This window comes from Phocoena phocoena, chromosome 3 (assembly GCF_963924675.1).
Source record: "Phocoena phocoena chromosome 3, mPhoPho1.1, whole genome shotgun sequence".
Classification (NCBI taxonomy): domain Eukaryota; kingdom Metazoa; phylum Chordata; class Mammalia; order Artiodactyla; family Phocoenidae; genus Phocoena; species Phocoena phocoena.
The window spans coordinates 83,401,918-83,426,858 of NC_089221.1; the positions used below are offsets into that span (position 1 = coordinate 83,401,918).

The following is a 24,941-nucleotide window of genomic DNA, read 5'->3' on the forward strand; positions in this document are numbered from 1 at the left end:
ACCTGTATCAACCTGGTAAAAATATATGTTCTTTCCTCAAATATTTACTACTAGGAAATGAAAACATATTTACCAATTCTTAAAAGATAGTGATGTTTCTAAATGAAACACAATTTAACTTTTATTATGAGCAGATTCATTAAAGACATATAAAGGAAGTAAAGTGTCACATTTTAGAACCACACTTTAGGATAAAGTTTTTGGTATAAAATAGAAATGTGGGTCATATGCCTAACTAAAATTTAGTATTCTGCTTCATTTAGCATAAGCAGTTTTTTTATATGTAGTATAATAATGATGTTCTCTGAAGTATATAAAGAGCTAACAATAACTCATAATTATTAACAAATATTTATGTATCTTCAGTTTGATTATAACTTTATTTCTGATATACAAAAAAAGATGAAAAGATGAATGATTCCCATAATTTTCCAAAATCAGTTAAATGAACAGCAAAACAAGAAATAATATGCATAAAACACAATTTTTTAGTGAAAAACATTACTATGTTTTAAGAATAAAGTGATTTTTTTTGGTATTTTGTCTAAGGAGTAAGGCTATGATGGTATGGTTTAAGAATTTCATGGAATAAACAAACTATTGGTTAGTACTCTTCCAAGATGTAAAAGACAGCTACCAATATCTCTTATGACTTCTAAATATATATTTTCAGTCCATATCTTTCTTGAGTTCTAGACTTAAGTTCCTATCACACACAAAAGTTGCTCTTCCCCTGGTGCTCCCTCTCACAAGAAATGGAATCATCACCCATGCAGTTTTCAAGCCCAAAACCTGGAAAGAGGCATGCTTGAAAGAGTATTCTTTTCCTCATTCACCACAGACAATCAATAATAAAATACTGTGATTTTTATAAATAACTTTTTTTATATCTCTCTCTGATTTTCTTCATCTCTAATTCTACTGGCCTATTCCAAGCATGTATTTTTTGCCTGAAGAAAATAAAACAATTTCCTAACTTATCTGCCAACAACCATTTTTATCCCTGCAGTCTACTCTCCACATAGAGCCACAGTGATTTTTTTAAGGTAAAATTCTGATTATTTCACTAACCCACTAGGAACCTTCAATGGCTCATCAGTCTCATTGCATGCCACCTCACAACTTTTGCCTTTACCACCTTCTTTGTTTACGACATTCTATCATACAACACTCTTATATAGCTACTTCTTGCACTCAGAGTCAGAGTCTTTGCATACATTGTTCCCACTGTGTGAAATTCTCATCCCCCATCTTTTAGGGCTTAGCTTAAATGTGATTTCCTTAAGGACACCCTCTCTGAATCCCCAGAGAGGAGATTTAGTTTAGATTGTCCCATAATTCTCTCTTGGCATTCTTCTACATTTTTTTTGCAGTATGTTTTAATATTACAATTGAAAACTTATTAGTGAAACTACTTTTTTTTTTTTTTTCTATCGTGCCACCCTCCAAAGTCCATCAGAGAAGCAGGAATCTGGTCACTTCTGTTCCTCTTTTATTTCACCTTTTTCCCTTAAAGTGCTCATCCACCTTCTTGTTTAAATCCATGGTAACTATCACAGGTGAGAATACATACACATATTAAAATAATGATGGATGGGGACTTCCCTGGTGGCGCAGTGGTTAAGAATCTGCCTGCCAATGCAGGGGGCACTGTTTGATCCCTGGTCCGGGAGGATCCCACATGCTGCAGAGCGGCTGGGCCTGTGCGCCACAACTACTGAGCCTGCACTCTAGAGCCCATGTGCCACAAGAAATAAAATAATAATAAAAATTAATTAATTAAATAATGAGGGATGGAAGGGAAAGAAATGAAGAACTAATTTTTCTTAATGATCACCTTGATGGAGTGAGAACTGACAAATCATGATATTGATACTTTTCTGTTTAGACTTAAGCCTCACACAGCTTCAGATTTCATCAGAATTCTCCAGAGGAAAAAGAATGGTGTCATTCCTGGCCCCATTTGGTCACCAGAAACTATGTCAGTTTGCTTGCCCCCTAGTGTGACACTCTACCTAGACCTAGTCCATGTTGTCAGCATCTACCCCTCATCAAGAATTGACAAGAATGTCAGGGACAGCTTTAGATCCCTATTTCATCTCTAAAAGCTTCTGCTCTCTCTGGAATTTTAATCCCTCTAGTCCTCTGCCACTTTGTGCCTTTAAATATATGATTTTTAATTTAACCCAGCTTTTCTAGCTATCCTTTGTAGGAGCATTGGCCTGCAATGCTATTCCATCCCACACCACTTCCATGACATTAGCACTTGATAATGATTTCACAATTGATGTATTTGGTTTTGACTTTTACTGTACTTTTTAAAAAATTAAACTCTGTTGAATTTGAAGTTTGATTATATTTTGGAAAGCTATACAAAGAGCACATGCTGGAGAGACATGCTTACTTATACCCCTGCTCTCATCTACTCTCATTTCTATCCCATCTCTTTAGGTTATCATTTTCATCACTTTCTTGTTTATACCTTCACAGTGTTTCTTTATGAAAATACAAATGATTATAAATGCATACCTCTATACTCTCATTTCTTCAGAGGAAGTAGCAAACTATTGGGTTGGCCAGAAAGTTTGTTCAGGTTTTCTGTAACATCTCATGGAAAAACCTGAATGAACTTTTTGGTGAACCCCATATATTGACTGTTCTGTACCTGACTTTTTCATGTTACAATATATTCTTAAGATCCCCTCCTATATGAACATAGAGCCCCTCCCTATTTGTTTTCACTTTCATTATATTACATTCTGCAAAAATGAAATCATCTACTCAACCTGTCTGTTGCTCTTTCACACTTAGTTTTTTCCCAGTGTTTGTTGTTTCATGTATATAGTACATACACAATATGTGGTTGTATGTAATATAGATAGCCTTATGGATGTAAATATATTTTTTTGCAGGATATCTGCAAAAAGGATTTCAAGTACAAGTGCTAGCATAAAGGGTAAACATATCTGCAATTTTCTGAAGTATTAAAGATACTCTTTTCATCAGAGTTGCAACATTTTGTGCTCTTTCAAGCAATATATGAAAGTACTTTTTTCTATACAGCCACATAAACAGATCTATTATCAATGTTTTATTCCTGTCAACTAGGTACATAAGAAATACTATCACATAAAAATTTTAAATTCTATGACCTTTACTGTAGATATGGCTGAACATCCTTTAATATTTGTATTTTGTTTTCTTTGATGCTTTTCCACTTTTCTATTGGGATGTTAATCTTAGGAGAGCTTTACTTATTAGAGGAATTAATCTTTTATAGAATATGAGTTGCATAAATTCATTGTTCCTTGGCTTTTGACTTTGCTTATTATTTTTAATTTTATGGACTAAAATTTATCAGTCTTTCCCTTATGACTTCCAGATTTTTAGTCATAGTAACAAATACCTTCACTTTTTAAAAATAATAATGAGGGCTTCCCTGGTGGCGCAGTGGTTGAGAATCTGCCTGCTAATGCAGGGGACACGCGTTCGATCCCTGATCTGGGAGGATCCCACATGCCACGGAGCAACTAGGCCCGTGAGTCACAACTACTGAGCCTGCACATCTGGAGCCTGTGCTCCTCAACAAGAGAGGCCGCGATAGTCAGAGGCCCGTGCACCGCGATGAAGAGTGGCCCCCGCTTGCCACAACTAGAGAAAACCCTCGCACAGAAACGAAGACCCAACACAGCAAAAATAAATAAATAAATTACTAAACTCCTACCCCCAACATCTAAAATGATAATAATAATGAAATAATCTGTTTTTTTTTACCACTTGTATTATTTAATTTTTTTTACATTTAAATCTTTGTCCCATTTGAGTTTTTCCTGTTGTATCATATGGGCTCTGGATATAATTTTTTCCCCAAAGTCTATCCCCATTATACCCAAACCACTTTCTTAAAAGTCCATTTTTGATGCACTTATTTAGAATTTTACTTTCATTATATTAAATTCCTATATGAGTTGAGATCTATTTCTAGACTTAATGTCAGTCTATTCATAAGTCAATATTATATTACTTCAGTGTTGAGACTTTATGGTGCATTTTAGCTTATGAGGCTAACCTCTGTTACTGTGCTTCTTTGTTTCAGATTTCCAAGCTACTCTTATTTTTTCATAAAAACTTTAGAATCAGGTTTTATAGTTCAATAATTCCACTAGTATTTTCATTATCACATTAAAATTATGAATTAACTTAAGGAGAACCGATCCATTGGTGGTGTTAGGTCTTCCTATTCAATAATATGAGATATATCTTTTCAAATTGTTCAAGTCAGTTTTTGTGACATTCAAGTGTGTTTCATTTTATTTTGAAACTATTTTTATTTTGAAATTATTATTTATTTTGAAACTCACAGGTAGTTGTAAAAATAGTACAAAGCATCATGTGTACCCTCACCCAGTATCCCTAAATGGTTAAATCTTATAGAACTGTAATATAATATTAAAACCAGGAAACTGACATTGGCTTGCTGCTGTTAACCAGACTACAGACCTTATTTTGTTTTCATTTTTCAGTTAATATACGTTAAATTTTTTTAACTGAATTTGTTTGTGTGTGACTGTGTGTGTGTATAGTTCAATATATCTGCTATTTTTTATATGCTGTTACCTTACCAAATAGTTAGTTAAATGTACTGGCTATTATTTCTTTTTTTATAAATTTATTTTTGGCTGCATTTGGTCTTCGTTGCTGCGTGTGGGCTTTCTCTAGCTGCAGAGAGTGGGGGCTACTCTTTGTTGCGGTGCACGGGCTTCTCGTTGTGGTGGCTTCTCTTGTTGCGAAACACAGGTTCTAGGCACATGGGCTTCAGTAGTTGTGGCACGGGGCCTCAGTAGTTGTGGCTCACGGGCTTAGTTGCTCTGCGGCATGTGGGATCTTCCCAGACCAGGGCTCGAACCCGTGTCCCCTGCATTGGCAGGCGGATTCTTAACCACTCCGCCACCAGGGAAGTCCTATTATTTCTAATGCAATGTAAAAAGAACTGATAATATTGCTCTAGGAAGTTTTACTGTAACTGGGTAGACAAATACTGGAGTTCAAATGTCACCAAAAGTGAAGGATCCTATGTTCAACATACCTTTCAATCAGGACCTCTTGAAAGACGATACTCTAGGATAAAGGACAATCTGAAAATTGATAAGGGCTTTAAAAAACTTAAACCTATCCTTAAATCAGCTAAATTCCTGCTTGGTTTACAGGGAACTGTTCCTATTCTACCTTCCTTAATAAAGCTATTGTAAAATATTTTTGGAGTCATTAATGTTCAGAGTCTCTATTATTTTTGGTACACAAAATCTCACATGATTAAAAATAATTATAGGAGTTATAAGAGACAGAGTCAAGAGAAAAAAATGAAATGTAAATAGTACTACAGAATATTCAGATACTAGATATCTGACAGACATTTTAAATTTAGAGGATTAATATGTCCAAGAAAACAGATGACAAGATAGAGAATATTATCAGAGAACTAGAATCTATTAAAAAGAAATAAAATTGTATAACAGAAAAGTACACTAATTATAACGAACTCATAGGTGAATTTAACAACTAATTAGACACAGGGGATGGTAGAATTAGTAAACTAGAGTACAGGTAACTGGAAAAGCAGGTGGAAATATTATTAATACATGATTAGATTAAACATTAGATTAGATTAAACATACATTAGATTATTATTAATACATTAGTGAAAAAACTTTAGTCTGAAGCACAGAGCATAAAAACAAATGAAAACAGAAAGTAAAAAAAGAATAAAAGATACATGGATATAGTGAAAGGTTTACAATATGTGTAACTGATATCCAAAAGGTGAGTAGATAAGGAACGGAGCAGAAGCAATCTTTGAAGAAAGAATAGTTAAGTATTTTCCAAAACCAATGAAAGATACTGTGGTAGATAATCACTCAACATGGCTATCATTGATTCCTCTTTTCCCCCAATACATGCTTGTTGCTCCTGACATCAAGAGATGGAATCTAATCACCCTCTTTTTGAAACATGACTTTTTTGACAAATAGAGTGCAGAAGAGTGACATTCTTGGACTTTCAGCCTAGGTCTAATGAAGCCTTGCAGTTTATGCCTTGTACCTTATGCCTGGGTCTCTTAGAACACTAAAACCTGGGATGTTCCCTTCTGGAATTCTTGTACTTTGTTAGCAGACATTTAAGTTACATAAAGAAGCCTCTATGACCAATCAACAGCTCCACCTAGGCTCCTAGGAAAATTTAGCCTAAATTGTCAGCCATCTAGGAAATCTAACCCAGTCATGCTATCAGGTAACTCAAATGTTATGTGCCATCTGACCACAAGCTCAAGAGAAACCTTAAGCAAGAACCACCCTGTTGAGCCCAGTCAACTCGCAAAACCATGAAAGATAAGGATAAATTGTTGTTGTTAAGTGATTAAACTTGGGATGCTTTGTTACTGTTATGGACTGATTTCTGTTCCCTCCAAAATTTATATGCCAAAAATCCTAACTCCCAGTACTTTGGAATGCCATCATATTGGATACAGGGTTTTACAGAGGTAATTAAGTTAAAATGAGGTCAGTTGGGTAGGCCCTAATCCAATATAACTGGTGTCATTATAAGAAGAGAAAATATGGACATAGACATTCACAGAGTGAAGATAATGTGAAGACTCAGGAAAAGATAGCCATCTACAAGCCATGGATATCTGGAACAGACCCTGCCTTCATAGCCATCAGAAGGAACCAACCTTGCACCAACTGTACACTTCTAAATAACACATGGTTTAAATGAAAAATACATTGAAAGGCATATTTGAATTGAAAGTATGAGTAAAAATATATATCAAGACTTCTGGGATGCAGCTAAATTTATACTTGGATAGAAAAGGCATATATACCAATAGACAGAAGATATAGGTGAATAAAATAAAAATACAAAAAACATAGAAGTAAAATGATAGACATTATAAAGATAAAAGCAGAAAGATTTGTTAGTCACACACACACACACACACACACACACAGACATTCAATTTTTAATTTAAAACATTCTCACAAAGAAATTCTAGGCCAGGTACATGACAAGTGAGTTCTTCCAAAGATTTAATTAAAAAATAATACCAGGGCTTCCCTGGTGGTGCAGTGGTTGAGAGTCCGCCTGCCGATGCAGGGGACGCGGGTTTGTGCCCTGGTCCGGGAAGATTCCACATGCCCCGGAGCGGCTGGGCCCATGAGCCATGACCGCTGAGCCTGCGTGTCCAGAGCCTGTGCTCCGCAATGGGAGAGGCCATGGCAGTGAGAGGCCCACGTACCGCAAGGGAGAAAGAAAGAGAAAAAAAAAAAATAATAATAATACCATACCTCCATAAATTAGTCCAGATATTAAGGGAAGAGGAAATATTTCTCAACTTATTTTATGAAACCAGAGTAACACTGATGCCAAAACCTAACAAGCACATTAATAAGGGAAAATTATAAGGCAACCTTATTCATGAGTATAGATGCAAAAATTCTAAACAAAGTATCAGCAAATTGAATCAAGCAACTGACTAAATCCAATTTATTCCTAGAATAAAGTAGAGGTATCATATTGCAATCATCTCAATAGATGCATCAAATGCATTTGATAAATTTATTAATTAAAAAATGTTTTAGTGAACTAGAAATAGAAACAAACTGGCTTATTCTGATAGATGGTACCAATATCACACTTAAGGGTAAATTTACAGTAAATTTTATATCTAATGATAAAATACCAAAAACCTTCATCTTGATGGGCATAAAAAACAAGTATACCATCACTACTTCTATTCAACATTGTACAGGATATCTTAATCAGTGCAAGAGAAAAGCGTTGGAGAAGAAGAAGTAAAAATCATTATTTGCAGATTGTGATTATGTACTGTGGAAAAAGGAACTTCAGCATGTAGTCAGTATTGCTAAGAGAGCTCTTTAAAATGGAGCTGGAAGGCCATTAAGGAAGCAGGGCTTATGCACATCCTCACCAGCTGGAAACACGAACTTTTGAATTGGGCCAAACCACAAATATTCCAAGGACTCTACAAGAAAACCTGCAACCCGTCACAGTAACGAACTTTTCCCTTCCTCTAGTGGTAGCCTTTTGCTACGAATCACGTAAAGATAAGAATAGCTTTGGCTTGCCAGTACCAATTATAATTCTTTTGAAACAACTTTTGCAACCTTGTTGGGTTTTTTGCCTTTATAAACCTCTGTCTTTTATCTCCTCCTTGGAACACATTTTCAACTCTTGCTCAGATCAGTGTCTCCTGAATTGGAATTCTCAGACGCCAAATAAAGCCTTTAATCTACCAACTATTAGAAATTAATATGAACACAGTCACAGAATACAAGGTCAAAGCAATAAGAATGAATTGCATTTCCTTCATACCGGTAATAAACAACTATTTTATACTATGCTATACTAAATATCAAAAACATCAGTTACCTAGGAATGAATCTAATGAAGGAGGTTTAAGACCTCAACTCTGAAAAAGAAAATTATGAAACATTATTGGAGAAATAAATGAAGATTTAAATAACTGAAGGAATCATACTTCATTGATTGATCAAGAGACTCAGTGTGGTAAGTATAGCAATGCTCCCAAATTGATTCAAAGACATTCCAATCCAAATCTCAGCATGTTTTTTTATGGACATTAACTAGGTGATTTTAATCACCTAGAAATACAAAGGGCCGAGAATTGCCAAGATAATCTCAAAGATGGACTTACAACAAAGACTGATGTAAATATTCACAAAAAATACACAGCAATTAAGACTGTAATGTTGGTACCGGGATGCTCAAATAGACCAATGAAACAGAACAGAGTGCAGAAATAGAACCACATATATAGAGTCTGCTGGTGCATGTCTGTGGGGAAAAGACAGCCTTTAAATAAACGGTGGTGAGTCAATTAGTATCCATCCAAAAATGATGAACCTGGGTCCCAACTTTATACAAAAAATATCATTCCCAGTTGAATTATTGATTTTATAATCTCTTATTAAAATAACATAAGAAATATCCACATGACTTTGATCAGGCAAAGATTTCTTAAACAGGACATTAAAATTAAAAATTTATTTCACTCAAAAGATGCCATTATCAGAGTGAAAAGGCAAGTCATAGAGTTGAAGATATTTGTCATGAATATATATGTCAAATGACTCCCACATTTGGAGTATATAAAGAAATTCTGCAAATCAATATGTAAAAATAGACAAAAGAACAGAAAAGACATTTGACAAAATTGCACATTCCTATGGCTAATGAATAAAGGAAAACATGCTCAATAATATTAATCCTCTGAATAGGGAAATTAAAATTACAGTGAAATATGAACACTTATACACCTATCAAAATTGCTTGAGTTTAAGAACAATTAACAATAGATTGCTAGAAGAATGAACTAGTGCAAATACTTTAAAAATTTATTAAAAAGCTTAACATACATATGACTCAGCAATTCTGCTGTTTATATGTGTACTCAATAGAAATGTATTCATATGTTTTCCAAAAAACAAGTAAAAGAATGTTCATAGAAACAGCATATTAGCCCTAAAGTGGAAACAACATTAACTACAGAATGAATAAATTTTAGTATATTCACACAATGGACTACTATAAAACTATGTTGTACAATATGGTTAACTATTACCCATGTGTTCTTACTTAAATTTATGTCAATTAAAACTAAATAAAATTAAGAGTTCAGTGCCTCATTCACACTGACCACATTTCAAATGCACAATAGGCATATGTGGCTAGAGGCGATATTGGATATCAGATACAGAACATTTCCATCATTTTACAAAATCTGATTGGATAGTACTGCTATAGAGCAATAAAAATGAATTTCTGTTATATACAACCATATGAATGACTCTTAAAAGCACGTTGTTGAGTAACGAAATGCAGACACAAATGACTATGTGCTGTATTCTCCTGTGTATGCATAAAGTTCAAACACAGAACAAATTAGCCTATTCACTGCAGAAGTCAGGAGAGTGGTAATCTTTAGGCATTAAGGGTTTAGACAAGAAGGGAGGTGGAGGAGGGGCTTTTGTAATACTTGTATTATCCGTTTCTTGGGCTGGACTCTGTTTACATAGGTGTCTTCGCTTTGTAAAAATCCATCAATTTACATTTGCAATTTGTGCACTCTTCTGAAAATATATTATGCTTCAATAAAATGTCTATAAAAATAATATCCCTTGACTCTCCATTTATTATCTATTAGGCAGCCATCAAGTTTATCCTTCTTTTGATCTCTACCCTGTTTACTTCTCCCATTTTTGTTAGTTGTACAATTTCTACTTTATCAAAGCATATTACATTTCATTCTATTTTGCCACCCTTATGCTTAGCTTAGTATTTGCCTTAGTTCTAGCATAAATTAATTGCACTTAGTTAAATATATTAGCTAAATATAGGTAGTTAAATCTAAGTAGTTTAACATACTTGATGCTTGCCACCAGATCTTCTTTTTTTAAAATATTTATTTATTTATTTATTTGGCTGCGTTGGGTCTTAGTTGCAGCACGCGGGGTCTTAGTTGCAGCACACGGGATCTTCGTTGAGGCACACAGGATCTTTTGTTGTGGCGTGTGGGCTCTTCGTTGTGGTGTGCAGGCTTCTCTCTAGTTGTGGTGCACAGGCTCGGTAGTTGCGGCACGTGGGATTTGTTGCTCCATGGCATGTGGGATCTTAGTTCCCCAACCAGGGATCAAACCCACATCCCCTGCATTGCAAGGCAGATTCTTAACCACTGTACCACCAGAGAAGTCCCTCGCCAGACCTTTTATCAAAATTTCCCCAATCATATCTTGGTTGGTTACAATTTGCCTTGCTGTCCGTTCTTAAGGAGTATCTGATATCAACATATCCCGGGTACTTCCATATCCAAACTGTTTATAACTGTAGGGCAGTTTGTTGATGATGAAATAATGAGCTCATGTTTTCCTTCCTTGAGGATCTTTTAAGTGTTTCTCCAGTCTTCTGGAGGTGAATGCTGCTGTTGAGAAACCTGATGCCAAACTTTTGTTTTTCCTTTTTTCTTTTAGATGACAAAAGGATTATTTCTGCATCTTTAAATCCAAGAATTTTACCACAGTACATCTCAGTGCTGATTGCTCTGGATCAATTTCCCTAGACACTTGATGTGCCATTACAATATATAGATTCAAATATTATTTTATTTAATTATTCATTATTTATCATTACTTATTATTTCAGTAAACTTTAACTATAGATTTAAATATTTATTTTTTTTTGGTTTTCTTCTTTGGGGACTGCAATTATGTGCATTTTGGATCTCCTTTTCCTATCTTCTATATTTGCCTATTTTCTCTAATACTTTTTCTTTTATTTTATATTCTCCATTCTCCCCCTTCTATGCCACAGACATGCTTTCTATGTTGTCTTTTCTTCCTTGTGTGCTTTATAATTTAGTCTTCATCTATAAATTTTTTCCCATTTATTTTTTTCCTGAGTTCTGTCAGTTTTCATTCCATAGCCTCCTTCATCTAGCGATTTTTCTCTTGTTTTGTGGCCAAGATTGTTTAATTTTTTTAACTTAAACTTACATATAGTTACATTTATATTTTTATCTGATTCATGGTAACATTGTTCTAGTGAGTTTTCACTGTCCTTTGTAAAATAATGCTTAATAATTTTCATTTCTCTCACTATAATTATTTGGTATGTAGGCAGAAGCTTTTCCTTTTCTACTTAATCATTTTGAATGAGATGGGTTTTCTTAAACTAGAGGCAGAAAGTTATGGGAATGGAACATGCACCAGCTTTCCAAGCTTCAAAACTGAAGAGTTATCTTTTCTGTTTATATAGAGGAGTTAAATATAGTCCCTATGTGTGGTTATACCTTCTCTGCTTCTGCAAACCTGGCCTGCTTCAAAAGAACTTGTACTGCCAGATCTGGGCTTTCGAGATCTCTTCATATCTATTGTTTTCCAAAGTTATGTATTCACATGTAGATGGTATTTTGCTGGCACTTTTTTAGATCTGCTATGTCTGGACCCCCTAGGCATTTTGCAAAACTTTTTTCCCATTCTTTCCAAAAATACTCTGCTTTGACTTATCTACCTTGGTCCTACTCCCAGAACTTCCATCTTAAGGTACCATCCTCTCTTCCTGAGCAGAAATATATGCTGGAGATATTTGAGATCTGTCAATCCTGAGACCCTCTCCACATTCCCTGTTATTCTTTGTAACATCTTTATGAATCTACAAGCTGGTTCCTTGTTCTACTTCAATTTTGGCAATATTTATATGCAATTACAACTCTGTCATTTTTTGTTGATCTCATAATTGTACTGAAACAACAGCATATGTGTGCATGTGTGTTTATGTGTGTCTGCATGCATGTTATATTTTATTCTACTTATTGCTCTCTACAGTTACCAGGAGACATGAGAAGATTCAGAACTAGACTTCTGGAGTATTACTATCATCTTTCTCATCTCACTGCTGAGAATATTTGCTCAGAAGTTTCACACGAACTTTAAATAAGGCATGCTCAACATTGTACTGATTATGTTCAACCTGAGCTTTCTCTTCTCTTTGAATTTATCTCAGTTAATACATTATAATTCATTTAGTTCCCCAGACTGGACAACTGGACATAATTCTAGATTTTTCCACATTTTATACCAGGAACATCAAATTAATAACCTTGCCCTTTTATCCAAACTAAATATTTCTCTATTATGTTCTATTCTCTCTATCTCTAAATAGAGATAAATTCTAAACTGGTCTCCTAAGTACCTTCCTTTGTTTCTTGTTTTCTCCTATCAGCTTCATCATCCACACTATCTTCAAACTAATCTATCTAAAACACATATTTGATAACTTTTACTTCTGAGGTTTACTCTTTTCAATGGCTTCTAGATGCATATAGGATAACATCATTCACGTTAACATGGCAAAGAAAGCCTCCCCTGACCAGGCCCTTACCAAGCTCAAATCTCCCTGTCCAATTTACAATCATGCTACTCTTGTCATAACAAACTCCTTGCCAAGATATTTCACACATTTTTGCCTCTACTTTTCCTACTAATTTTTCCTGTTAAGAACTTGCCCCCAGTTTGCTTGCATTGTGAGAAATCACTTATCTTCACAACTCAAGTTCAAGTGCCACACTGTCTATAAGCATTTCCAAATCATCCTAGATAAAAATGACCATTTTCTCCACTTTGTTCCCAGGTCAATCTGTACAAGCTTTAATCATGGCATTTCTAAGAACTCCCTGCACTCTTTTTTTTTTTTTTTTTTTTTTTTTTTGCGGTACGCTGGCCTCTCACTGTTGTGGCCTCTCCCGTTGCGGAGCACAGGCTCTGGACTCGCAGGCTCAGTGGCCATGGCTCACGGGCCTAGCCACTCCACGGCATGTGGGATTTTCCCGGACCGGGGCACGAACCCGTGTCCCCTGCATCGGCAGGTGGACTCTCAACCACTGCGCCACCAGGGAAGCCCTCCCTGCACTCCTTTTTATGTGTTTTTCTCCCCCTAGTAAACTCTAAGCAGCTTGAAGGCAAGGTCCATATTTTATTAGTTTTTGTAGTTTCAGTGCCAGATCTAGGTGAATAAGTAAAAACCTGCTTCACTGTATTGATATGTTAAAGTTTTGTCTCCCATCTGAACTGCAAGTTCATTGAAGTCAGAGACCATATGTGCCCAACTCAGATTTCTTTTGCATATATTTATTCATGTTTTTTACTCTGTTTTCCTAGGGTACAACAAATTGCTCCTCATGACCTAAAGGTTTATGTTAGTCTTTTGAAAAAAATAATCTGGAAATAATGACCAATTATTCTGCTACTATGGTAAAAACAAACGTTAAATATATTTCATATATTCAGGAAGAACAAATGAATAACAAATGTTGGTTTAATTTAGAATAGTAATAAACTTATGTATTAAAATTCCAAAATTCTAGAAGTTATTATGTTCCTTTGTTGATGACACTGATGTCTTCTCATAGTCAAACTGGCTAATATGGAAGTAAATAGTCAATAAATATCTATAACCAATGAATCAACATTGTAATCACATGTGTTATAATTAGGATTTTTCCTATATTTATGAATTTTCCAGGTGTGTTAAATTAAGTAAATAAATTTAGTTTTAAGTTAAACTAAATGTGTTATCTATATACATACTTTATGCAAATAAATTAGTTAAAATAGAGAATTAAGCATATACATGAATTTTGAAAATATAACAATTTTCCCCTCTACCAGTTGCTACCTTGAAACAAAAGCATAAATCATTTACTACAATATTCTAAAACCTTCTTAAACTTGTCTTTCATATGTATTAAATGAATAATGATTATGAATAACATATACACACCGAAGGATGGTCAGGATGTTTGGTATATCAGCAAAACCACAAAATACAATTGTAGAAAAGATAAAAGCAATGAACAAAGGTAATTTATAGCACTTTGAATCACATGTCCCATGTCTAGCGTCAATAAAGTCACCTTGATTATCTGAGGTTGTTAATCCTTCTTTAATGCAAGAACAATTGTAATATGTCTATGAAAATGAAGACAGGAAACAATCTTTTAGAAATATAGTCATAAGACAAAAACTCTTATAATTGTAAAATAAAAATTAAATCAATAACTACAGGGAGACTAGGCAGTTTTATTAGTTAATATCCTTATATTAAATCTGCCATTCATAACTTACAAATGAACCACTAATGATAAATAAGATCAAGGTATTTTACCTAACAAAGAATTGTGTACATGTATATATAATTATAGTTACTTAGGAAAAATTCTATTAATTTAAGAAATTTCACTAAAAATATTTACAGTTAATTGTACAAATAATTGTTGGAGAGAGATATAGATTAAGGACAAAGTAATGAATAAAGTGGAATTTTAGCTGGGATTTGAAATATGGAGAATTACCCAATCGTAGACAGTTTTAGAACTATGCTGCAAAGGCAAGACTTTATTTTGTATGTGATGATGACAGGGCTGTTATCTATTAGGCAGAGTAGGCGCAGTGTACCTAGGACCCACAATACTTTCAGAACCAAAAAAAAAAGGTTTTAATTTTAGTGTCTTTTAAAATCAGAGGAAAAATAAATATCATAATAATGAATATATTATAATGCATCCAGACTGGATCATATTTGTCTTTATGCCAAAGCAGTTGTACATTAAATCTCTCTCTCTCTCTCTCTCTCTCTCTCTCTCTCTCTCTTTTTCTTTCTTTTTTTAAGTGAAGGAAGGGGTTTAAAAAGGCAAAAGTGCCTAAAGCCAACATAAGTCATAATGTAGTCCCTAATGGGAACGAATGAAAACTTGGGGCTGTTATATTATTATTGATAACTCAAGGAAGATGAATAGGTGATATTTTCTAAGAAGAACTAAACAGAGTTGGAGATACAGAGACCAGTTAGCAATTTGTTAATCTATTGAAAAGATTCTAAATTAAATAATAATAATAATTTTAAAAATTCAGTAGAAATATTAAACTAAGTTACCAGTGAAAGAATAAGAGGAAATAAAGATGGCTTGAACCTGGGTGATTCAGAAAATGATGGTACAAAAACCATGTCCGTTGTTTAGGGAAGCTGCTAAGTGGTTACTGGATATATTAAAGGAAAATAGAAATATCTAAATAGCAAATCATTCATTCTACCATATTTTTTAAATAATGCCTATGTGCCAAACATCATTCTAGGTATTGTGAAAACATAGTAAACAATACAATAGAAATCCCTGCCCTCATGTAGGAAATTTTTTACTAGCATGAGATAGGCAATTTTTTTAAAAAAAGAACCTTTAATGGAGCACATGGTGATGAATACTATGGAGGAAAAAATAAAGTAAGGAAAAAAAACAGGGATTATAGGGGTGAGTTTAGCATGAACAGGTAATGCTACAATGATACAGTGATATTTGAGCAGAGATTTGTAGAAGGTAAGGGAGTGAGCCATGTGGTTACCTGAAAGAAGTATATTCCAGGTGGGAAAAACAAAACAGAAATTGAAAAGCCTTGGGACTGGAGCTTGCTTGACAAATTCAAAGAAAAGCAAGGAGAAAAATTTGTTTGAATCAGAGTGAACATGAGGGAAACTAAGAGGAAATGAAATTGGAGTGAGGGAAGGATTTATATAGAAACTGGTAGGTAATTACAAGAGCAATTTAAGAACTTCAGTTTTTATTCTTAGTAATGTGAAACCATTAGAGGGATAGATGTATAAATGACATTTTTTAAAAGATCACTCTAGCTGATATATTGAGGCTACTGAACTGTGAAAGCAAGGGTAAAAGCAGAGAAAACAGTTAAAAAGCTCTTAAAGTAAGATGCAAGTCATTGGTGACTGGGGCCCGGGTATCAGAGAAAATGATGAAGATAGTCAGATCTAGCATGTATTTTGAAAGTAGATTTGAAGGGTCCTAGGGTAAGAATGGTTACCAGAAGGAGAAGGTCATATGGAGAAGGCCTCCCTGAAAGAAATTAAGACTTGCAGGCAAGGGAGGCAGTCAGTCCATGGCTCAGAGAGGGAACCAAGAAAATAAACACAACGACTTCACTTTTTCCCCCCATCTTTCTGACTTTCTATCAAGACTCCTTATTATCATAGTCTATATGACAATAGATTATATATGATAATAGAACTCTCATCCTATAGTTTGGTCTCTTGGAACAGTGAGGAGGGTAGAGAAGGTGAAAAGTGGATCTGGAGGTCAGAAAAAAGATATCCAGTACAACAAATAATTGCAGACCATAGAACCTAAGATGACTAAGGGGAAAAGTGAAAATGTGAAGAAAGTTTAGTGAACAGATGGTAGAATCACAAGATATTAGGCTCTGGAAGGGCTGAAGAGCTGTAGAGTTATATCCAAAGAGATACAACCAAAATAGGAAAAATTATATTAAAATGAAATAGTAAAATATATTCAATTCAAATAATAAAAGAAGAAGATAGATCTAAGTCTACCATATCAATAATTATAATAAATGTCGGTTGTCTAAAAACTCCAATTGAAAGACAGACATTAACAGAACTGAGGAAAAAGCAAAAGCATATTATACCTTGGCTACAGGAGACATTTTAAACATAAAGACATGAACAGTTGGAAAATAAAATGATAGAAGTAAGATAAACCATGAAAACAGCAAGAAAGCTTACAGTGACTGTTTAATATATAAAACAAACTTCAAGACAAAGAGTATTACCCGAGATAGAAAGGGACATTTTGTAAAGATAAAAGGATCAAGAAGCTGTGACAATTATTAATGTGTATGCACACAATTAGAGGGTCTAAAATACATGAAGTCAAAATAAAGAGAGAAATAGACAACTGTATATTAAGATACATTTTTCATATATAATGTTCAGGATTTCATATATTACAAGGTATGCAAAATGACAAGAATAATTGGCTTAAAATTAGGACAAGAACAAATATAAGTAGACTACTACAGATATACTAAATAGCAAGAACTTTAAATAGTTATGATTAATATTTACCAGAAAATAGAGGGTAAATGGATAAAATATCTTAAATGATGTGGAATTTCACCAGGGACTTGGATTCTACAGAAACATAAATGTTAGAACGGAACAGATAAAAGGAAATGGAAAATAGAGAAAAGAGCAAAAAAGTATGGGATACAGTAGAAAGGTCTATTTGTAGTCTGCTGTTAGGCAGAATACTAAGATGGCACCTAAGATTCCCATCCTGCTATTTTATAAACCTGCATAATCCCTAGATTGATGTTAATTGGTGGATTTTAATCCCTTTACTAAGTTATGTTACATGGCATAGCTGACTTTAAGAAACAGAGGTAAACTTCACGTAATTAGAAGTCAGAGATTCAAAACATGTGTCACAAGGGAGATTCTGTTGCTGGCTTTGAAGATGGAAGGAGTCATGTGGCAAAGAATGGGGGTGGCCTCTAAGAGCTAAAATTGGCCCTCAGCAGACAGCTACCAAGGAAACAGGGGCTTCATTTTTTACAGCCCAATGGAACTGAATTTGGCCCAAAATCTGAATGACCTTGGAAGTAGATTTTTTCCCAGAGCCTCCAGAAAGGAATGTATTTCAGCCAACACCCTGATTTCAGTTTGTGAGACTCTGAGCAGAGGAACCAGCAATGCCATATCTGGACTTATGACCTGTGAGCTAATAAATGGGTATTATTTAAAGACACTAAGGCTGTAGTAATTTGTTATGCAGCAATACTAAATTAATATATGGTGCCTCCTCCACAACCAATAAAAGAAGAGAAAGTGAGGGAGAAATAATAGCTGAGAATTTTCCAACTGACAGACATAAATCCACAGATTAAAGATATTCTGTGAAACCCTAGCAAAATAAATATAATGAAAACCACATCCAGGCATATCAAAGTAAAATTGCTAAAAGTCAAAAACAAAGAGAAAATCTTAAAAGCAGCTAAGCAGCCAGAGACATAAAGACAATATAATGACATCTTTCAAACGCTGGGCCACGGTCAGGGGGTGGGGTGGCAGGTGGGCATCACTGCCAATACAGAATTCCATACCAAGTGAAGACAGTTTTTCTTTTCAGAAATGGGAGTGAAATATGGTTCTTAAGGAAAAAAAAAATCTCATATGAAAACATGGAAATGCAAGGAAGTGGGTAAATATAAGTGCATACTGACTGTACAAAAAAACAATAACAGTATGTGTCCTTTAAAATATGTGGAGAAATAAAATATATGACAAAAATAGCACAAAGGGGGGAAATCAGTAAATGAAGTTAAAATATTCTAGGGATATTTCAACTGGAAGAGATCCTGAAGACTGGCTTCTTGTAATCCTTAATGCTTTGGATGAGACTGACTTCCCTTCTCTATAGATATGTAGAATGAGGCTCCTGTTGGACTACAGCAGTCTCTGGAAGAAGATCCCTGATACTGCTATTTTATACTGAAAGCCATATCAGCTGCTGAAAAGAGCTAGTCCCAGTGAGAAGATCATGAAGAAAATCCCAAGATTTCTTTCGTATCTATATAAGGAAATTTGAAGATCTTGATAGCATGGATAAGAATATGTGGGTCTCAATGAGGCAAAACACTTGGAATATTATCAACATGAAGAGCAGATATCTATTTTCAGTTTTGGTAAAGCTGTGATTTTCTATAGAAACTTAGAAATCTTCAAAGGTGTAGTATTTCCTACCACTCCTCTTGTAAACTTTTGCATAAGTGTAATTGAAAAGCACTCAATTCTAATACATTTGACCCTTATATTTTGAATACGAACATTTAATCAGAATTATTTCAAAGTTGACATAGTTTCACTGAAAAAAATTTTCCAGAGGGAATTCCATTAACACAATTTAGACACAATAATTTTTTGTATATGGTATTTCTCTAATTTTCATTTTGTTAAAATTATTTTTACTGGCATCAGTTCTTTCCCATTTGAAATTAATATATATTTTATCCATTAATTGGTTTCATCTGTATCAAATTGTACTAATCATAACTTCTGCTATTGTCAGTTTTCCTTCAGAGCCATTATTTCTTTCAAGGTTAATTGTCCTGTGTAATTCGTAACAGATCTAATTTTTGTCAAAAATATTTTATTCTTTCAATTTTTATTCAGCATCAAATGTTATCACACAGTTTGAGTCACTATTTTGTGAATTATTTCATTATTCATTATTAATTATTCCTTAGAGAAATGAAAGGAAATTATAAAGATTTTTATGAAATAGAAACAAATCCCTAAAAGGGATTCCCCAGTAAAAGAAAGATGGGTGGAAGCTATATAGTGGCTGGCACTTTTAGCTCTTGAATATCCCATGGATCAAAACACCAAGGTCAAGTAGTTCTGCTTTATTCTGTGGTGACACCATGAGATTTAAAAAATCATTTACTTGTCAAAATAAAATGGAGGAGAGGAAGTAAACAGGAGTGTAAATTAAGATTTTCCATAAGTTAATAAATTGTTGAGGATGGGTAACTAACATATGGGAATTCATTTTGGTTTTCTATTACATTTAAAGCTTCCCACAGTAATATATTTTAAAGATTTAAAATATCATTTTAAATATATTTTAAAATATATAAATCATTGAAAACATGTAATAGTTTTTAAAATACATAATACATATAAATAACCATTTTAAATTTAAAAATTTTAAAGAATCATTTTAAACATTTAAGAAGAAAGAATTTTTAAAGGGTATATAATCTTTTTAATATTAATATTCAATTAAAAACTGAAGATATATTGTTAAATAGTAGGCCAGTGAAAATATGACAACGAGGAACTAAAGTTGGTCAGGCATGCTAATATACTGTGATAAAATGATCTGTGTAACAGGAAAAAGAATATTGTTATGTACATACTAATAAATAAAGTACTAATAAAGTACTTTATTGCCTGCTAAGGAAGATGATATATAATGCTCATGGGTCAGGAAATATCCTCTTTGTTGCTCTCTTCCCCTCATACAGACTAGACAAAGAGAGGGGAGAGAGAAACGCAGAATTTTTAAAACCTGGGTCCCTACTCACTCCCAATTCTCACAAGTCCTATGTATTGTGATCACATGAAGCCATAATTTAAGAAAAATTTAAGAAAGGGAAAATAAGAGGGGGAAAGGATTTTATAGAGAGCAGGAGTAAAATATAAACATCATCTATAAGTTGCACTTCTTAATGGAGAGGACGAAGCAGAGAAAAAGATAATTACCTTGTGATTCTTTAATGTTTTAGAATATGTACAACCTGCAAAGCAAGGAGAAAAATATCGAATATCATTTCTTCCACATGTAGCAGAATAAAATGAAGATGAGCATTTACAATGAGAATTGCAGGGAGCTGTCAGGTTTCCCAACTGCCCTGTTCTGTAAAAGAAGAGATTGAATGTAATTATAATACAATTGTATTATCCTTATTAATGTATACACAAAGATATCAATGAGATCAATGAAATATGATTATTTAAATAATTTTAACAGATTTAGGTACAACAGATATACAATAAACTGTACATTTTTAAAGCATACAATCTGCATACACTTGTGAAATCATCACTGCAATCATGTTAACAAACATAATCATCACCCCCAATAGTTCCCTCATGCTCCTTTGTAATTCCTCCACCACCTGGCATCTGCTGATCTACTTTCTGAAACTGTTCATTAGTTGGAATTTCATAGTGCACTAGGTGCACTTTCTTTGTCTGGCTTCTTTCATGCAGCTGGTCTTTACATGGTCATATGCTTCCATGTCTCTTGGATAAATATTAAGGAGTAGAATGTTTGGATCATATGGTAGGTGTTCATTTAACTTTTTAAGAAACTGTCAAACAGTTTTCCAAAGTGATTGTGCTATTTTGCATTCTCACAAGCAGTGTGTAAGATTTCAATTGCTTCCTATATTCCTTGTCAACACTGGGAATAGTCAGTCTTTTTAATTTTAGACATTCTAACAAGGATACAGTAACTTCATATTGTGGTTTTTAATACGTATTTCCCTAAGGACTGATGCTGGACATCTTTCCATGTGCTTATTTTCCATCTGTATCTATTATTTGGTTAAATATCTGCTTAAATCCTTTGCCCATTTTTGTGGATATTACTAAGCATTCAAAGTTCTTTATATGTTCTAGAAACCAAGTTCGTTAGATATATGATTTTCAAATATCTTCTCACAGTCTATGGCTTGTTTCTGCATTACCTTAATTGGATCTTTCAAAGAGCAGATGCTTTTTATTTTAATGAAGACCAATTTATCAATATATTTCTTTATGCATCACATATTTGGTGTCATAACTGAGAAATCTTTGCTGAACCCAAGTTCACATAAATTTTCCTCATATTCCTGGAATTTTATATTTCACAATTACATCTACAATCCATTTTGAATTATTTACATGGTATAAGATATGGATCAAAGTTTGTTTAAATATAGATATCTAATTGTTCCAGCATCATTTGTTAAAATGACTGTATGTTCTCTGCTAAATTGCATATGCACCCTATCAAAAATTAATTATCTATATATGTGTGTGCTTACTTTTGGACTCTCCATTCTGCTCCACTGACTTATTGGTCTATATTTACAACAGTACTACTTTCTTGATTATTGTAGCTTTATAATAAGTCTTGAAATCAAATAGCATTAGTCCTCCACCTTTGTTCTTTAGAATTGTTTGTGGTTTTTCTAGATCCTTTGCATAACTATATGAATTTAAAAGTCATTTTTCCAATATCTAAAAAAGAAAGCTTGCTGGGATTTTGATTGTGATTACATCAAATACATACATCAATTTAGGGAGGATTAACATTCTAAAGATCCTGAGTTTTGTAACCCACAAATATGGGATATCTCTTCATTTAAAAATGTAGGTTTTAATTACTGTCAGCAATGTTTTACAGTAATCAGTGCAAAGGGATTTTACATCTTTATCATATTTATCCTTAAGAATTTCTTTTTCTTGATACTATTGTTAATGGTATTGTTGTTTAATATCAATTTCAACTTGTTTGTAGGTAGTATATAAAATGCCATAGAATCTTATATATTGATCTTTTCTTCTACAGTATTTCTTTTTGATAGTATTGTTAACATTATTTTTTTAAGTTTTTTCCAGAATTTATTGAGATATAATTGACACAGCACTGTATAAGTTTAAGATGTACAGCATAATTATTAGACTTATATACATCATGAAATGATTATCACAATAAGTTTAGTGAACATCCATCATTTCATATCAATACAAAATTAAAGAGAAAAAAATTTTTCCTTGTAATGAAACTTAGAGTTTACCCTCTTAACAACTTTCATATATGACATACAGCAGTATTAATTATATTTGTCATGTTGTACATCACTTCCCTAGTACTTATTTACTTTATAACAGGTAGTTTGTGCATTTCGACTGCCTTCATTTAATTCCTGATCCCTTAACCCTCTGCCTTTGTTAACCACAAATCTGATCTCTTTTTCTATGAGTTAGTTAGTTGGTTGGTTGGTTGGTTTTAACATCTTTACTGGTGTATAATTGCTTTACAATGGTGTGTTAGTTTCTGCTTTATAACAAAGTCAATCAGCTATACATATACATATAACCCCATATCTCCTCACTTTTGTGTCTCCCTCCCAACCTCCCTATCCCACCCCTCTTGGTGGTCACAAAGCACTGAGATAATCTCCCTGTGCTATGTGCCTGCTTCCCATTAGCTATCCATTTTACATTTGGTAGTGTATATATGTCCATGCCACTCTCTCACTTTATCCCAGTTTACCCTTCTCCCTCCCCATGTCCTCAAGTCCACTCTCTACGTCTGTGTCTTTATTCCTGTCCTGGTTCTTCAGAACGTTCTTTTTTTTTTTTTAGATTCCACATATATGTGCTAGCATACAGTATTTGTTTTTCTCTTTCTGACTTACTTCACTGTGTATGACAGATTCTAGGTCCATCCACGTCACGACAAATAACTCAGTTTCATTTCTTTTTATGGCTGAGTAACAATCCATTGTATATATATGCCACATCTTCTTTATCCATTCATCTGTCAATGGACACTTAGGTTGCTTCCAGTCCTGGCTACTGTAAATAGTGCTGCAGTGAACACTGCGGTGCATAACTTTTTGAATTATGGATTTCTCAGGGTATATGTCCAGAAGTGGGATTGCTGGGTCGTATGGTAGTTCTGTATTTAGTTTTTTAAGGAACCTCCATACTGTTCTCCATAGTGGCTGTACCAATTTACATTCCCACCAACAGTGCAAGAGGGTCCCTTTTCTCCACACCCTCTCCACCATTTATTGTTTGTAGATTCTTTGATGATGCCCATTCTAACTGGTGTGAGGTGATACCTCATTGCAGTTTTGATTTGCATTTCTCTAATGATTAGTGATGTTGAGCATCCTTTCATGTGTTTGTTGGCGATCTGTATGCCTTCTTTGGAGAAATGTCTATTTAGGTCTTTTGCCCATTTTTGGATTGGGTTGTTTGCTTTTTTGATATTGAGCTTCATGAGCTGCTTGTAAATTTTGGAGATTAATCCTTTGTCAGTTGCTTCATTTGCATATATTTTCTCCCATTCTGAGGGTTGTCTTTTTGTCTTGTTTATGGTGCTGTGCAAAAGCTTTTAAGTTTCATTAGGTCCCACTTGTTTTTGTTTTTATTTCCATTTTTCTAGGAGCTGGGTCAAAAAGGATCTTCCTGTGATTTATGTCATAGAGTGTTCTGCCTGTTTTCCTCTAAGAGTTTTATAGTGTCTCGCCTTACATTTAGGTCTTTAAGCCATTTTGAGTTTATCTTTGTGTATGGTGTTCTAATTTCATTCTTTTACATGTAGCTGTCCAGTTTTCCCAGCACCACTTATTGAAGAGACTGACTTTTCTCCATTGTATATTCTTGCCCCCTTTATCAAAAACAAGGTGACCATATGTGTGTGGGTTTATCTCTGGGCTTTCTATCCTGTTCCATTGATCTATATTTCTGTTTTCATGCCAGTACCATACTGTCTTGATTACTGTAGCTTTGTACTGTATTCTGAGGTCTGGGAGCCTGATTCTTCCATCTCCGTTTTTCTTTCTCAAGGTTGCTTTGGCTAGTCAGGGTCTTTTGTGTTTCCTTACAAATTGTGAAATTTTTTGTTCTAGTTCTGTGAAAAATGCCAGTGGTAGTTTGATAGGGATTGCATTGAATCTGTAGATTGCTTTGGGTAGTATAGATATTTTCACAGTGTTGATTCTTCCAGTCAAGAACTTGGTATATCTCTCCATCTGTTTGTATCATCTTTAATTGGTTTGTTTTTGAAGTCTAATTGACCTACAAGACTGTTAGTTCCTGTTACATAGCATAGTGATTTGGTGTTTCTGTACATTTCAAACTTATCACCACAGTAAGTCTAGTTACAATATATCACCACACAAAGATATTACATAGTT

At 34.0% G+C, this 24,941-nt stretch overlaps 1 protein-coding gene across 1 annotated transcript in view; it reads right to left on the reverse strand.

Moving 5' to 3' along the window:
* SLCO6A1 (solute carrier organic anion transporter family member 6A1) overlaps positions 1 to 24,941 on the reverse strand; it is a 105,279-nt gene that overhangs the window by 15,435 nt on the left and 64,903 nt on the right. The window contains exons 9-10 of the mRNA XM_065873675.1: positions 20,725 to 20,878; positions 14,374 to 14,561 (exon numbers count right to left, since the gene is read on the reverse strand). Of these exons, the coding sequence (XP_065729747.1) occupies positions 14,374 to 14,561; positions 20,725 to 20,878 (342 nt within the window). The remainder of the gene's footprint in view (positions 1 to 14,373; positions 14,562 to 20,724; positions 20,879 to 24,941) is intronic.